Source organism: Neomonachus schauinslandi, chromosome 11 (assembly GCF_002201575.2).
Source record: "Neomonachus schauinslandi chromosome 11, ASM220157v2, whole genome shotgun sequence".
In the NCBI taxonomy this organism is placed as follows: Eukaryota; Metazoa; Chordata; class Mammalia; order Carnivora; family Phocidae; genus Neomonachus; species Neomonachus schauinslandi.
Genome location: NC_058413.1, coordinates 90,701,588 through 90,717,530, shown reverse-complemented (window position 1 = coordinate 90,717,530; position 15,943 = coordinate 90,701,588). Strand labels below are relative to the sequence as shown.

The window sequence follows — 15,943 nt, the reverse complement described above, 5'->3', positions numbered from 1 at the left end:
AGCTATGCCGGCAGAAAGAAGAGGGAGACAATATGGTACCCAAAGGCTTTAATTCTTGATATTCCCCCTCAAGGATAGGGGAAGAAATCACACAACCATAGGGAGCTTGGACTTGGTGGTCGTCACACTATTGGCAGAGGGGGGCCTCTCCAGGAGCCCTTTGCTAGAATCAGCTCTCACAGAAGTTTGCTCCGAAATCCCAGGCGCAATGGCATCCTCCCTGATATAAGAAAACTTTTAGTGAAGGTTGGGGGCATCCCTCAAAGGAGACCCCCCATCCTCTAACCCAAAGACTTTAAATTTTTACTGTGCATGAAAATCATCTGGAATTTGGGTTGAAATGAAGATTCCAGGCCCCATCTCACACACACACACACACACACACACACACACACACACTGCTTCAGGAGGAATAGGAAGTAGCTGGAATCTGGTATTTTCTGTCCAGGGAATCTGAAGACCACACTTTGAGAAATATTGCTCTGAGCCCTCTTCTGGACCCCACGACTGACAGCTAACGGGTGACAGAGGCAGCTTTGCCTCTCCTTTCCTTACTCCCCCACACAGAAGAACCAAACTCAGTTGAAGGCTCAGGACAAATCCAACTCTTGGCATCCATATCCAGTATATATATATATATATATATATATATGAAAAGGACTTAAAAACTGAAAATTCTTTTAAGTGTGAGGAGGGTGAGGGAAGCCGTGAACCAAGTCCTCCACCCTGTGCATCGCTCACTCGCAAGCACACTTGCTCTACCTGCCACCCCCACCACCGAATTCCAGAGCTGAGCAGCACTCCTTACCCCCAAACAACCCGAAATATGTCAGAGTCTGAGGGCTGAAGTCACCTACTCATAACCCAAGCCCTTTTCTCCTTTTCTGTAACCCCCGCCCAGCCCTCCTGCTCACCGAATGTCACTACCCCCATATGTCTCCTTGGGCTTCTTTCTCCTCTCTTTCTGGAACCTTATCAGGCAGAACGCAGCAACTGACAGGAACAGCACGCCCAGGAGCACCCCAATCAGGGCCCCAGCCACTCGGCCTTTGGATGGGTCTAAAGGGGACACAGGGAACTCGGAGGGGCAGACCTTCCTGGCCTCTCCCCAGGTGTCTCACGCAGCCTCCCCAGCCCAGGCCTGCCAGCCGGGCCTCTGCCCAGCATTCCCTACCAGTCACAGAGAGGGTCAGCTCACAGGACGCACTGCCCATCTGGTTGGTGGCCACACAGCGGTAGGTGCCAGAATTGGTCAGGGAGAGATTGGTGAGAATGAGCTGGCCAGACACCTCATCTAGAGGGTAAGGAGGAAGTGTTCCATCATTCATTCAACTCACAGGGAGCACCTACTATGATGAAAACATATTTCATCCTTAACACAATCCTGTCAGGAAGGGACTAACCTCATTTATTAGGGGGGACCCTGGCTCAGAGAAGGAAAGTAATTGTCCGAGGTGACCCAGAAAGGAAGTGCCAAAGTCACTGCCACTTCTGTGCTCTTTCCACCCTGCACAGCTGCCTTTTCAGGGGAGAGGGAGATGGCACACTCATGGGATTGGGGTGGGATGCTTACTGGCTGATGTCAGGCTCCTGGTTGGGGTGAAGGGAAGGCTTGATTGCTAGAAACTGTACCTCCTGGGGTAGCTCAAATGTTTTACTAAGCTGCTTACCCTCCCTTTAGAAGGCAGAGCACACACCAGATGATCCAGAGGGCTCTCTGGATTGATAAAGGGCTGTGCTGGGGCTGGGGCAAGGGACAGGGCACTGGAACAAGTATGAGGAAGCTGAGAAGACAAGGCTCTTACCCATTTACCTGGTTCCTCCCAAGACACTGACTAAATGATTCAAGCCAGTCCATGTTACTCTGCCTCAGTTTCCTCTCTGGGAAGCTTGGAAATGATTCGTGACCCTCAAGAAATCCCCAAAAGTGGAAATCATAGAAGACCCCCTCTCTTCCCACTGTCTTCCACTGTCATCCAAGACACCAGGAGTACATGTAACTTGAGAAATGCTCCCAGGAGCACAGAGCCACAGACCACAGGAAGCCAGACAGGAGGGAGCAATACAGGACCCCAGGGAAGAAGCAGGGAATGGTACGGTGGTCTGTCTCAGACCCACAGGCACAGAACTGATAAGTGAGGGGGTGTGGAGTTTAGAGACCAGGTGTGCCCAGGTTCTGAGTCCCCTCTTCCCTGATGCCCCAGGCCCTTACCTTGCATCATGCTGCCAGGAGAAGGTGTAGGGAAAGATCCAAGGCGTACCCAGTTGTACACTGGCCTGGGGGCTCCCTGGGAAGAGCTGCACTTCAGGGCAGCAGAGCCCCCCACGGAGGTCTGACCACTCTTACTGCACAAGGGACTACTGGGGGGCACTGCAAGAATCACAGAAAGTACTTTAGCCATCTTTTAGCCCCACCCCCCATCACATGCTAGATTTCCTGCTCCAGTACTCCCACCAAATAGTAGTCCACTTCTCTTCACATTCCACTGCATCCCCAGGAAATGATTGCCACTATTGGAAATTCTGATTGTTAGAAAATTCTTCCTCGTGTTGAGCCAAAATCTGTGTTAATATAATATCCACCCATTTGGTCCCAATTTCTGCCCACAAAGAGAAATGAAAAATTTCTCCTCCACAGGACAAGCCTTCAGATATTTGAGTGCAATTGTTACACACCTCCTAAATCTTCCTTTTCCACCTAGACATCCCCAGCCTCTTTCATAGTTTCTGTTTGCTCATCTCTGAGCAGGTTCTGGGTTGGAGTGAGATGGAAATTGTGAACACAAGGTTGGTGCCTAGTGACAGGGGCCCTTGTTCCTTTAATGGCCACTCCCCTTCTCTGCCACTGACATTGGGAGAGACAGAATCTGAGCTACAAATGGGACATTCCCCCAAAGATAGAGTTGTCCGGGGCATGACTCAGATCCCTATATATGGGAAGAGCTTTCTCTCTCTTGAACCCTTTGTGACTAGAGACTGAGGGAAGAGGCATTCTTTGTGGAGGGTGGAGGACTTTGGGAAGGAGGTATTTTCCCTTGGGGTCCCCAGTGCAGTGTGTGCTTGGGCTGGAAATCAGGGATCTGGGGGAGGGAACTTAGCAGGGCCAGCGCAATCTTTCTCAGTACATGGGTGGCTGGTGGGTCCCCAGCCTGCCTTACCAAGCACAGTAAGGTTGATTAGCCCCAACCCATTGGTGTAGAAATCTGGTGGGTTATTAACTTGGCAGAGGTAGGTTCCAGTGTCCGAGGGGTCGACATCAGTCAGCTTCAGGGTGGCCACCCCTCCTGTGGGGGGGTTCTGAAGCAGGCTGGCCCTCTTTGCCTTGGAACCAGTTGGATACAGATGGCCACTGGTGAAGTACAGGATCTGGGGAGAAGCAGAAGACACACATATGTGCCTTTTTCTGCCTGGCGTCAACTCTACAGTCCTTTCTCCAAAGCAGGTATAAGAAGGTATTAGAGGGCCCTCCTTTTATACCAGACAGGGAAGCTGATGCTCTGGAGCCAGAACCAGCAAGGTCTATCTGTCCCCAAATACCATCCCTTCCCAAGGGCTAAATAAACTAGTTTTATTGCTTTCAGCTAAGCACGGCTCTCAATCTGAGGGGGGAAATTAATGCAAATATTCCTGGAAGGGGCATCATTTGATCCTACTAACAATCACCAGAGCTTAGCATTAATGAAACTGGGACTGCACAAGGATAGGGGAGTTGCTTGTAGGAGCTCCGGGAGAGAGGTTGGATATACAGGGCCATATATGGCATACGGAGTCATGCAGACTGTGGTCCTAAGAAGATCTAGAAAGACTCCACTCATTTTTTCATCCAAGCATGCTGATCCCCAAACCCACCCTCTCTGACCCGCACCCTCATCCTGGGTGGGCCCTCTGTTCAGCCTCTCCCAGCCAACCCCACCGAGAGGCCGGAGGGCCGCCCCACTCCAGCGCAACGCTCTTAGCTCACCGGGTGGGACTCAGACATGGGCTTCCCAGGCGGCACAAAGCTCCACTCCAGGGCGAAGTTGTCTCCCACCGACGTGCTGTAGCTGCAGGTCAGCTCTGCGGTCTTGCCCACGGGGGTGCTCAGGGGCTCGGCGGGTACCTTCACCTCCACGGCTAGCCCGGGGGCTGGGGGGACACAGAGAGAGGGGAGGCCGGCGGGAGAAGCGCTCGGACGGCGCCAGGCCCGGGGCTGGGGTGGAGTGGAGGTCCGGCCCCGAATCCCGGTGGCGGTCTTGGGGTCCGGCCCAACCCGCGGCTCTCAAGGCCTCCCTCCCTCCTCCAGAGCTCAGCTCCCTCCCCTCAATCCCTCCCTTCTCGAAACCTGAGGTTGCCGGGAGGGAGGAGCACACATCTCGGCCGGGTTTTTGTGGGTAAAAGGCCCGAGACTGGGCCAGGTATGAGGGTGTGCTCGTCAGGGAAAGGAAAACAATAGTCCGGTGGTGGTTAAAGCCTCCAGGGGAGGCCCAACTTGCCCGCCGGCTTGCGTGACTGCGTCCTTCGCCCGCCCGGCCTTCGACGCCCCGCGGACCCCGGGCCCCTGCGGCCCCGCGCACCCCCAGCCCGCTCCGCGGGACTGAGCCGGCCCCAGGATCCGGGAGGCCAGGCGTCTGCCCCCCAGCTCTGACCGCGGTCCCGCCCGCCGCCTCCTCACCGCCCAGGCAGACGAAGCCCAGCAGGGCCCCGCAGAAGAAGGGCCCCGGAAGCCGGGCCATGGCAGAGTCCAGCAGTCTGTGGGTCGGTCTGGGCGTCTGGGTCTGGGGGAGGGAAGGCAGCGCCCACAGGGCGGCCTCCTCATGCAGGGCAGGAGCGAGACTGGCTATCTCAGAGCAAACAAGGGGAGAGGCCCGTGCCCTCAGGTAAGGAAATGCTCCTCCCTCCTCCAGCCCCAATACTGGAATCATTCTAGCCCTACTCCCTTCTTCCGTCCGCTTCCCACCCCCCCGATTTCTGAAGCTGTCAGGCCCCGGGAAAAGGGCTGGGCTTGGGTGGCACCCCAGGGGGAAGGGATCAGATCTGGAGCGCTCTGTAGACCAACAAAGAGCGGCCCCTGAAGAAGAGGGAGGCATTCTAATAACCTGAGTCGGCAAATGGACATCACCACTTTGGGGTCCCTCCCGGGAGCATGAGCCCCGGGCAGAAGATCCTTTCTGACCCTTTCTGAGATTCTTATTCCTTCCTAGTCCTTCTTTCCTCTGGGAGTCCTTCTTTGGCACCTTTATCACCGCTTGCTGAGGTAGGAGTCTCCATGGAAACTAAAGCCAGCTCCCCACTCCCAGAGCCACTCCATTTCTCAGCAGAGAAACTGAGTCTTGGAGGAGACTCCACCCTTGATAGGAAAGGGTGTGGCAGAATTGGGGCACACGCCTGCACCCCATCCTATGTCCAGCTTTCCCTCACCACACTGGAGGGCAAGAAGATGTGTTTGTTAAGGACTCAGTGGTCTGGGAGAGGGAAGAACAAGTCAGGTTTCTCCCTCCTGCCCTTAAGAGGAAGCAGGAGATTAAGAGCACCCACACCCGAAGTCCGTGAGTACTCAAGCCCTAGCAGAAAGGGCACCGGGTTTCATCCCCTTGCTGCTCAGAGTGGGTTAGGGTCTTCCTGGCCTCAGACTTTTGGGGCCTTCCCCAGCCACCTGATAGCTAATGACCTCCCTTTTTTTTTTTTTTTTTTTTTTTTTAAGACTTATTTATTTGAGAGAGAGAGAGAGAACAAGCAGGATGGGCAGAGGGAGAGGAAGAGAGAATCAATCCCAAGCAGACTCTGCGAGACTCCATCTCAGGATCCTGAGATCACGATCTAAGCCAAAACCAAGAGTCAGATGTCCATCCAACTGCACCACCCAGGCGCCCCCACAAATGACCCTTTTGAAGACTCTAGAAAAGCTGTTCCAGGAAGCTGTGTGGAGAAGCCCTCCAGGGTTTGAAAAGGCAATTTGACTCCTACTTTCCATACAAACACAATGCATCTTTATTGAAATTTGCAAAATAAAAACAAAAACACACATTTCAAGTTAGTTTAAAAAATACCTTCCCTATCCCCTGCCCCAACAAAACCCAACCAAGCCAGCAGGACAGGTTATATGAATGCAGGGAGCTGGAGTGGGAGTGAAGGATGCTGTTAGATGGGGTGGAGTACAGATCAAGGGGGCTTGGAGGACTCATTGACTGGCAGTCCCTACCAGGGCCCTATCTCAGCAGTGTTCCCTGTAGTCCTAAGGAGGACTGGGGGAGGGGGCAGGGCCTCTTCCTAATCTGAGGTCCACTTCCTCTTCTTCTACTTCCTGAATGCTTGGATCTCAACAGAGACTCAGTTTTCCCATAGTAAAGAAAGGTGTGGGCAGAGGACTGGAAGTCTGGAAGGTGGTCCCCCAAGACTCAGGCCTCTGAGGTAGGGGTGACCCCTATAGGAAGGAGAGAAACCAGATGGCTTAGCTAATGAGTGGCTGGACCATCACACCAGAGACCCAGCCTGACTCTGGGCGGGCACCATTACGGGGACAGCACCCATGCGGCTCAGAGCAGAGGAAGAGACCCCACCAGGGCTGGGGGATATTGGCTGAGGTTGGGCCCCATCTGTCCTGGGCAGCCTGGGTGAGGGCAGGACCTGACTGGAGAGGCTGAGCGTGGGGGTCAGTGCACCAGGTCTGGGAGGACCTTGGGGGTGCCGGAGGGCTCGTGCTGAGGTGACAGAGGAAAGCGTCCCATTCTTGGAGATTGTGTCCGAGCCCTTGGGCCAAGGCAGGGTCCGGGGAGCAGTGGCATCCTCCCTAGTGATCAAAGAAGTAATAAGAGGTCAGAAGCTGGAGGGGGGAAGAGGGGAGAATTTCTACATGCTTTGTCTTACTCCCTGCTCAGACACCGTTTCACTCTCCCCTCCCTTAAAATCCACCCAATGGAATGATGTTTCAGACAGCTGCCCAAACTTCCAGCCAAGGGAAGCTAGGAGAACCCCGTTCGGGCAGAGACCAGACACACTTACTTGATATCATTGGCCGGCTCCTCTAGGGCCTTGCTCCGGCGTTGGTACAAGAGGACCAGCCCAGCCAGCAGCCCCAGTCCAACCAGAGTGCCCACAACAGCTCCAGCAACCACCGCAGGCCCTGGCCCTGGAAAAGCCTTGGTGTCAGAGGGAGACCCCCAGCTGGTACCCACCCCCTCCAATCCCTCTACCCCACTGCCACCACAAACAGTTTTTCTTCTTCCATTTTCTGTCAAGCAGAAAATAGTCAGTCAGTGACCAGACATTTGTACAAACATCTGACCAGGACAACCTCCTTGTCCTGTTAACAATGAGAGGCCTCAGCAGACAGGCCTCCTCTCCTCTTGCAACCCCACCCCCACCAGCATCCAATCTTCTCCTTAACCACACTTACCCCTCACTGACCTGTGCTCACTTCCAAGGTCACATTGCACTGGGCACTGCCCACCTCATTGTGGGCCTTGCAGATATAGACTCCAGACATGGGACTGGAAAGGTTTGTGAGGCTTAAGGATCCACGGATGGCATCTGTGGACACAATTGGGCCATCAGTCCAGGGACCGTCTTTCCCACTGAAAAAATTCTGTCCCTTCTGGAATGTCCTCTTTGACTTTCTGGGAGACTCATCTGTCTGTTCCCTCACGGTGGGAAAAGTTGTGATAGCCAGCATGCTGGGTTCTGCCCCTGAGTACAGAACTGCTAGCTCAATGGCGCTCCCCACTTCCACTGCTCAGTGTCCCTGATTGATGTCTAAAAAGATTCAGAGAGGAACTGATGCCCAGAAAAAACCCAAACACCATGTTTACTTTTAGTTTGGATTGGCGGAGTGGTGAGAAAGAATACATTAGGATCAGAAAACCTGACAAGAATAGGCCATGCGACTTTGAACAAGTTACTTGCTATCCCTGGGTCCCAGTTTTTTGATCTGTAAAACAGGGTAATATGACCTCCTTGATGGTGTTGAAAGGATTATATGAAATAATGATTATTAATAGTTAAAGTTTATTGGCCACTTACTCTATGCCAGAGACTAAGTCCCTTACACGTACCAACTTACAAAAATTTCACAACAAACCTATGAGCTGAGCACTATTTAAAAAATACAAATAATTTTCTTATAAAAATGGTCACATGAAAAGTAGAATGAGGGACGAAATGAAAATCCATATACCCACTACTTTGATTCAATGATTGCTAACATTTTGCTATACTTACTTCATTTCTCTCTCTTTTTGTGAGACACTTAAAAATAAATGCTTAGCATGAGTCTCCAAAAAATAAGGACATAGACCACATAACTACAATACCACTGCCGCATCTGATAAGTTAATAATCCTCTAAAGGAATTATCTAATACCTAATAATAATGATCTAATCATCCATATTGAAAATGTCCCAGTTGTCCCAAAACATCTTTTATAACTAATGGGTTCAAATCAGGGCTCTGACATCCCCGTTTTACAAATGGAAGCACAGTCACGCGGCTAGTAAATGGCAGAGCTAGAATTTGAATGCAGATTATCTAGCTCCAGAGCTTCTTCAGTAACATAAATGTACAGCAAGTGTAAGTCCCCAACACAGAGGCTGCACCTGCTGGGCCCTCTTCCCCCCACCACCTCCCGCGCCTCTTCTCCCCACACCCTCCTCCGCCCCAGGACTTTGCAGCATTGCCTCCCCTTTTCACCCCCATCCCTCTGGTGCCGCTCCTCTTTCCCTCCCCCAGCCACAGCCTCAAGCTCCCTCACCTAAAGCTGGTGCAAAGAAAACCTGGGCAGATGGGGGTGCCCGCTCCCACTGGTACTGGGCAGCTGGCTTACTCCTTGGGGACTGGCAGCTCAGGGTCACGTTGGTCCCCACACGGGGCACGCCCAGGAGACGGCAGGATGGAGGAGCTGGAGGAACTGGAGCAGGGAGACAGGTTAAAAACTCAACCCCAAGGGACCAACAGATCCCCCCCCCCCCCCCCCACACTCCCCCCTCCCTTCTGTCACTCTGTCTGCCCTCCTCCAACCTTTATGCTCATCCATTTGGGAGAGAGAGCTGCCTGGCCTCCACTGGGGCTGGGGAAAATGTTGCCAAGTGTGCACTTCTCACTTACCCAGCACCCTGAGCTCTAGAGTTTTGCTGCTGTGGCTCCTTTTGATGCCTTGGTGGTCTTGCACATTCACAGAGCAGCGGTAGGACCCAGAGTCTTTCTCCTGGAGGCCCTGCAGCCTCAGGGACACATTCTGGGAGGGCATGGAGTAGACCAGGGATACCCCCGGTTTGCTTGACGTGACCCCACTGATGTACGCCAACACCTGGTGTGGGACACGATGCCTCCCCGTTATTACATGTGTGCCCTGTGCCCACAGGCTCGGCTAATCCTCCCCCCCACCCCCACTGGCAGTCTTCAAGCCTTCCTCCCCTGTACTCACCCCCTCTAACCTGTCCCAACTCCCCATCCACCCCCTGTCTCCCTAGGCTCCCTCTCACTGCCCCTGGGTCCTCTTCCCCACAACAGTTCTTGATCCCCTGTGCTCTGTCTCTTCATCTCCCCCTTGGGGCATTTAGAAAGTGGTATAATGGTGAGGGATAATGTAAACAGGGGGTATTTATGAAACAAACTCAGATTGCAGGGGTAGAGCAACGAATTTTTTTAAAAAATCTTTTTATAATCTTCTTTTTCTTGAAGATGTCCCTCCTTCCCCATGTATAAACTCAGGTCCTGTGAAACCTGGATCTACCTCTGCAATCCAAATTTCTCTCATACGTACCCCTATTTATCAAATGACCTCTAGAAAATACTTTCCAGAACCTTGGGAGGAGCCCGAGCAAATAAGGGGCTCTGAAAATGAAGTTTCATTGGCTTCTGGGTAGATCTGCCTCTGAGAAGTCTGGTATCAGGAAGGAGGGTAGGTTACGGTTGGGAAAGGAGACTGCCCCTTGTCTCTCAAAGGAGTGTGTAAAGGGGCCGTGGGACAGATTCGGGAAGAGAAGTGGCCTGTGACAGTGTCCAAAACATTAAGAAGGTGAAAATAGGAAGATGCTCAACTTTTTCAAGTTGTGTGAAACTTGCCCTAACCCTTTCCTGGTCCTCAAACCCCAATCCTCACTGTCCCTCCCCCAAAGCAAAGCAAAATGCCTTTCCACTTTCCTGTGTTTTGTGTACTGGATTCCTAGGGCAAGTTGCAGAAAAGAAAATTGCGGGGGCGGGGGGCGGGCAGCATCCAAGGTCAGAACAAAAATTGAGCCGCTGAGGAGGACCTTACTTTTTCCTGAAATTCCTTCCCGGTCCCCCCTTCCCTGGCCAGTCCTCCCACTCTCACCAGCTCTTCCCCACTCTCAGCCACGGGGTGTAGCTAGCCTCTGGTTGAGATGCGTCCCTCCCTCACCTGGTTCAGATCCTTCCCTTCTTGCTCCAAGAACCACATCACGGCGAGCAAGTCCCACGGCTGAGACGAAGATACCTGCCCTTGCAGGGTGTACCACGCCGGGAGCACTACTTCTGCTCCTTCTACTGCCTTCAACCGGGTGAGGCCAGCGGGCACGTGGAGCTCCAGCTGGGCCCGCGAGGGGGACGCTGAGGACAAGAGCGAGGAGGCGTGAGCGCGGAGGACTGGCTCCCGGCTCCGCCGGTGGACCTCGCCCAGCGCGGCGGGAAGAAAGGACGTCCCTCGCAGGGTCCCAACCTCTGTGGGCCTCGAACACTGCCCAGGGACTGCTGACCTCGCGTCCTGCTTTCATCGGAGCTTATTCTCCCTAACCTCAGCCCGTGGGTTCCTAACAGGGGATAGGGACACATTTCTGTGCATTTATTTGTATCCAGAGGAGCAGATTTCAGAGCACCAAGAAGAGGGGGCAGATTTCCAAGGCGGGGGTGGGGGGTGGGCAAAGACCTCTAAGAGGAAGGGCAGGTTGAATACTTTTAATCTGCGCTCTACACAGCCCGCTTGCTCCCCCAGTTTCCCCGGGCGAGAGCCAGGAGGGGGTAGCGACGCTGGTCAGGACACCTCCAGCGTTCCTCGCTCCTGCTTCTCAACCCGACGGGCGGAGGGGGTTGGGAGGCCGCCGGATTAGCGATTAACCCGCGGCTCGTTCTGAACTAACAGCTCCGAGCGAGAGACCGGAGCCGCCCCGCGCTCCCGGTGACCGCCTGACCACAGTGCTCCCCCGCCTCCCGTTCAGGCCCGACCCAGGGCCTCCCCCGGGGAAAGCCGAGAGTTGAGGCCCAGAAAGGAGCCCTTTTGCGGTCCAGGCGATCTGGACGAGTCCTGTGAGGTCGCAGGAAATCACGGCAGAGCTGGAACACGAACGAAGGCCCTCCCCACCCCGACAATCAAGTACAAGTCATCTGTCTGTGTGTGCTTGGCGTTCAGGAGGTGGACTGGGGTGTCGCTTTCAAGGAGAGGACAGTGGAACCAATGCTTGCGCGATGGCGTCCAGAAACATTCACTTTTTGCCCTTCAGAGAGGCAATGGAGCAGCCGAATCCCAAGCCCTTGGGAGGAATAACCTTGGGCTTGGAGCGGCCAGGCCCGAGGAGGCTGGCCACCGTAGTCCTTGGCCTCCGCACTCTGGAGTCCAAGACGCCATCTCCGCGTGGTGACCAGGCGGCCAAGGCGCGGACAGAGGCCGCGCGCAGCCCGGGCTTGCTGCCCTCCTGGAGCCGGGCTGCAGGCCCCTAAGGGCCCCGGCGCGGAGCCGGCCAGGATGCGCGCCGCCCCCACGGCTTTCCGGCTGCGCGTCTTTACAGAGCCCCCACCCCTATTCCTTGGCCTTCGCGCCCCCCCATCCATTTCCTGGCGGGGGTCCCTGCGGGCCGGGCGGGAAACTGGTGCCCGGTGATAAGCCAGAAGACAATGACCGGGGCGCCGCTGGACCGGAGGCGCTACAGGCGAAAACAACCTCTGCCTCAAGGAGCCCGACGCCCCCCTGGGGACCGGGGCGGACCCGGCCGGCTCGCCGGTCTCGGGAGGCCGGGACGGCAGGAGGCCTGCGGGCGGTGCCGGATCTCTCCCGGCCTTTCTGCCGCGCACACCCGAGAGGCCACAAACGGTTCCCGTCGGGAAACCTGCCTGGGGCGCGGGAGACGCGCGAGCTTCCTTCGCCGCAGGCGCCCCCAGCGACCTCCCCCAGGTCCTGCATTGACCCTTTCGCTGCGAAAGGTGGGGGTGGCGGTGGTGAAAGAGATAATGATGGACTCCCTGGGGTCTGGGCAAATGCTCCCTGTCCTACGCCCCAGTCGGAAACTAGGAGCTGAAGGGGGCCCGAAGCTTCCCCGCCCTCGGGCCTGGGTGTCCGCTGCAGCAGAAGCCCCTTGTCGCTCGTGGGGTCCGTGGTGCCATAGGGCGAGGACAACGGAGTGGTTGGGTCCGAGTGAAGGACACAGGAGCAGCCCAAGGAAGGGACCCTTCTGGCCCACTCCGAGACCAGAGAGGGAGCCGGCAAGGGCCGAAGGAGCACAAAAAAATGGGCCCGCTCCCCGGGGCTACTATTTTTAGTCTCCCTTTCTCTGGGAAACTCCCCCCGCGGGCTTCTCACGCCCCAGGGGCAGCAGCGCAGAGCCACCGAGGAGCGCGGAGCGGACCGGCCTCCCCGAGAGCCCGGTCCAGCCGAGCCCAGCGGAGCCGAGGCCTGCCCCCAGCGCCCTGGGCCCGAGTGCCAGTTAACTCCCGAGTGGCGGGTGGGCGGTCAGCAACCCCTGGGGGCCGGCCTGGTCGGGACGCTGAGCCTGGGCTGTCCTTGAGAAAACTGAGGGCCAGAGTTAGGATAGAAAAAAGAGAAGTTGCGGGAGAGGTGCAGGCGAGGCCCAAGCAACGAACTTGGACTTTTCCTCCCTTGCTTCCTAAATGCCCCAGCAGAGAGATGGGAGAGTTGGGGATACAATGCAGAAAGGAAAGGGGCGCTGAGTTAACGTTGGGAGAAGAGGGCTGAGAGGTTAACGGATCCTGGAGCAGGCCCACCAAGCCTAGAGGGACAGAAATCTGTCCAGGCTTTGGTGTGGCAGGTGGGCTCCTCTGGAGCCCTCTTTGTCTGGCGACCCTAATTACTTCATGTCCCAACACCCTTGCAGCACGAAATCAGGCTAAAGGGGGCATGGGTGAGAGTTAGGTGGTCCCCATCTTAGCCCCCATCACTGTGGCTCAATTTCACTCTATGTCTCTCTGTATCTGGTGACTTCCAACCTGAGTGAAATGAGTTAAATTTGACCTTGACAAACTCACCCTTCACCCTTTTTGGGATCCTTGAAAAGAGGTGGCAAGACAGAGCCAGAGGAAGTGAAACATGCTTGTGATGGGCTTAGTTCTTGCTGGGGCTTTACTCTCCAGATGTTGCAATGGGCCATCCCCAGCTCCTGGGAGCTCCTGAAGCCTTCAACACTCCTTAAGCACTTGCTCCAAGGAAGAGCCCTTCCTCGCTGACTCTTTGAGGAAACTCCTCTCTACTTCCTTTGTCCCTTTGGCTCTGGGAACCAATGGGGGTGGTGGACTTCATGGGGGGGGGGTCACAATTCTGCTCCTTTAGGCATTCAAACCCCTCCCCCGTTTCCTGTGTCCCAAGTGACCTCACGGTCAAGCTTTCGGGGCACCTCCCTTTATTCCCAGGGCAGGAAGCAGGAGGGGGGGGTAGAGGGAGGATCTGAACTGGGGAATTGACGTGAAGTGCGTTTGTCAAGCCTGGGATCTAGGGAATTCCTGGGGGTTCTTGCATATCAGGTCGTGTGTGGGGTGGGGGCTGGAGTTAAGTCCTTAAGCTCTTTAGCCAGTGTCTCATCTAGCAGCTCAGCTCATCTGGCTCTGCGGGGTGGAGGTGGGGAGTGCTGGTGAGGAATGGTTCCCACAACTCACATAGAGGTCTACACCCAGACAGATGCCCTGACCCTCTCCCCTACCACACACAGTCCCACGCCCAAAGTGGTGGCTGTCGGGACAGAGCGGAGACAGAAGTCAACACCAGCCAGTGATGCCCTGGGTGGGGAGATGGGGGAGGGAGTGTGGGGGGAGGAGGGCAAGAGTCAGAGGCGGGAGGCCGCATCCATCCAGTTCCTTCATCAGTGCCCAAGACCACCTCCCTCAGGGTCGGATTCACCCCATGACCCATCTCAAGTCCGTTCCCGTCCAGGTTTCACTCACCGAGGGTACTCAGCCCCAGGAACAAAAACCGCAGCAAGCTGGTCGCAGGGGGCCTGGGCAGGGAAACCATGGCACTCCCTGGCCCCGACGGAGTCAGGGGCGCCGGCTCCGGGACACACCGACCGACAGGTGCCGAGGCGGCTCGGCAGCTGGGGCGGACGCGGGAGCGCGGCCACTGACACCCAGAGCGGCTCTAGCCAGAATCTGTGCGCGTGTGTCCCGCCGGCGGGGTGGGGACCGACGGGGACAGGGGGGCGGGGCGTTCGAGGGGGCGGAGAGGTCGCGGTCTTCCCGGGCGGGGCGTGCGGGTGACCCGCCACCGATGGTGGGGGCGGCTCCCGTGCTCCGACGGCCGGATCTCGCGGCCTCCACCCCGGCAGGACGCAGGGTGGGGTCGGGTAAGTCGCGGCGCCCCCATAGCCGGCCGGGGGCCAGGGGAAAAGGGAAGGGTCCTGAACTGCCACACTGGGGGGGCCATACCCTTCCCCCTACGCCGCCGGGGGTGGGAAGGAAGACGGGGAACAGAGGGAGCTTTGGGGGACTCTCCGACGTCCAGGAGCCGCCCGCACGCTTGACACCTGAGCAGACCGGGGCTCTGGCCCGACCACCGCTCCGAGTTTGGGGGTACCGCGTCCTCCGCCTAAGCGGGGCGGCCTTCCTGAAGGAGGAAGAGGGGAGCCGCGTTGTCCCGGAGCCACTGGGCTTCCGCAGGGTGTGGGGCGGAGCGGCGGGAGGGGGCCCGGTTCTCCGGAGCCGGGCGGGAGGTGCGGACGGGGAAGAGATGCGGCCGAGCCCGCCTCCGCCCAGCCCCGCAGGGACCCCCGCGGCCGCTCCGGGGAAGGCCCAGAGCCGCGCCAGCCGGGGCGCGCGGGGACCGTCTGCACCTGCGGGCGGCGGAGAGAGGGGAATCCCCGAAACCCAGGCCCCAGGTCACCGGGTCTTGTGCCTCACACCCCGAGCAGGGGAAGGACTGGCGCAAGGAAGCCCCAGGAGCTGAGCAGGAAACTGAGGAAACAGGAGGCCGGCTCCCAGCTCCTCGCCTCTGAAAAGAATGGCTTATGGGCCTTATGCTGACTGGGGAAGAGGCGGGCGGCTGTGGGAAGGTAGACCGGACAAAGCCCCCCGTTTCTTTATCCCCGTATCTTCGCTGCCCCCATCCGCCATCAGCCCCGCTCTGATCCTTTAATTCCCGGGACCAGATCTCGTTCGCTGTGAATTTAATTTAACCGTCCCCCCCACCCCGCCCCGCCCACCCCACCACCTCCCGTCGGTCCAAAGGCACCTCTGCGCCCTCTGGCGGCCTCAGCTCCCTCACAGAAGGGCATGCACCTGTTCTTGCTTCTCAGTCCAACAGCCCAAATACAGATAACTTCAAACATTCGGGCACAGCTTAACCACCGAGCAAAGGTAACCGGGGGAAAGAAAGCGTAAGAATGAATTCTTGGCGCTGCCTGCTCCGGGTGGCAGTTGACTGGGAAGAAAAGCAGCCAGGCCTCCGATCCCATTTATTCCACACAGTTCTGCTCTGTTTTAACACCGAGTGTGGTCCTGGTGCCTGCATGCCCCACAGACCCTCTGGGATGCCTCTGCCTGGTGTGACTTGCGTGGCTGCTCTTCAAATACCTGCCAGGCAGTGGCTTTGAGAAATGCCTGTGCAAACACTAGACCGCTCATGCAACCCCTGGAATCTAATACTTGGCAGCTGAGCCAGAGCAAAGGCAACAGAAACAGACAACTGCCAGTCTCATACCCTTATGCAAGGACCTACAAACTTGGATCGTCAAGGAGAGAGTGTGTGTGTGTGTGTGTGCTTAGGGTTATTGGTTTGGTTTTCCTATTCTATCACACTCA

At 56.5% G+C, this 15,943-nt stretch overlaps 2 protein-coding genes across 4 annotated transcripts; both read right to left on the bottom strand.

The window, feature by feature from the left end:
• Window positions 1-63: 63 nt before the first annotated feature.
• Window positions 64-4,788, bottom strand: VSIG2 (V-set and immunoglobulin domain containing 2). 2 transcript variants are annotated; one of them, XM_021696503.1, is made up of 7 exons: window positions 4,652-4,788; window positions 3,962-4,125; window positions 3,159-3,366; window positions 2,213-2,371; window positions 1,175-1,294; window positions 915-1,059; window positions 64-220 (listed from the first exon to the last, which is right to left on the bottom strand). In XM_021696503.1, the coding sequence occupies exons 1-7, from the start codon at window positions 4,710-4,712 to the stop codon at window positions 88-90; spliced, it is 990 nt and encodes a 329-aa protein (XP_021552178.1). In that variant the 5' UTR covers window positions 4,713-4,788; the 3' UTR covers window positions 64-87. The 2 variants fall into 2 exon arrangements, 1 of the variants encoding a protein (XP_021552178.1); XR_002480691.1 differs by lacking the exons at window positions 915-1,059; window positions 2,213-2,371; window positions 3,159-3,366; window positions 3,962-4,125; window positions 4,652-4,788 and having other exon boundaries at window positions 192-220; window positions 1,175-1,314.
• Window positions 4,789-5,727: 939 nt separating this feature from the next.
• On the bottom strand, window positions 5,728-14,316 carry ESAM (endothelial cell adhesion molecule). Of its 2 annotated transcripts, none has more exons than XM_021696427.2 (7): window positions 14,093-14,316; window positions 10,353-10,540; window positions 9,077-9,278; window positions 8,724-8,879; window positions 7,384-7,506; window positions 6,979-7,105; window positions 5,728-6,766 (listed from the first exon to the last, which is right to left on the bottom strand). In XM_021696427.2, exons 1-7 carry the CDS (start codon window positions 14,160-14,162, stop codon window positions 6,451-6,453), a joined length of 1,182 nt encoding a protein of 393 aa, XP_021552102.2. In that variant the 5' UTR covers window positions 14,163-14,316; the 3' UTR covers window positions 5,728-6,450. The 2 variants fall into 2 exon arrangements, with proteins under 2 accessions (XP_021552102.2, XP_044775395.1); XM_044919460.1 differs by having other exon boundaries at window positions 5,949-6,766; window positions 6,979-7,099.
• Window positions 14,317-15,943: the final 1,627 nt, after the last annotated feature.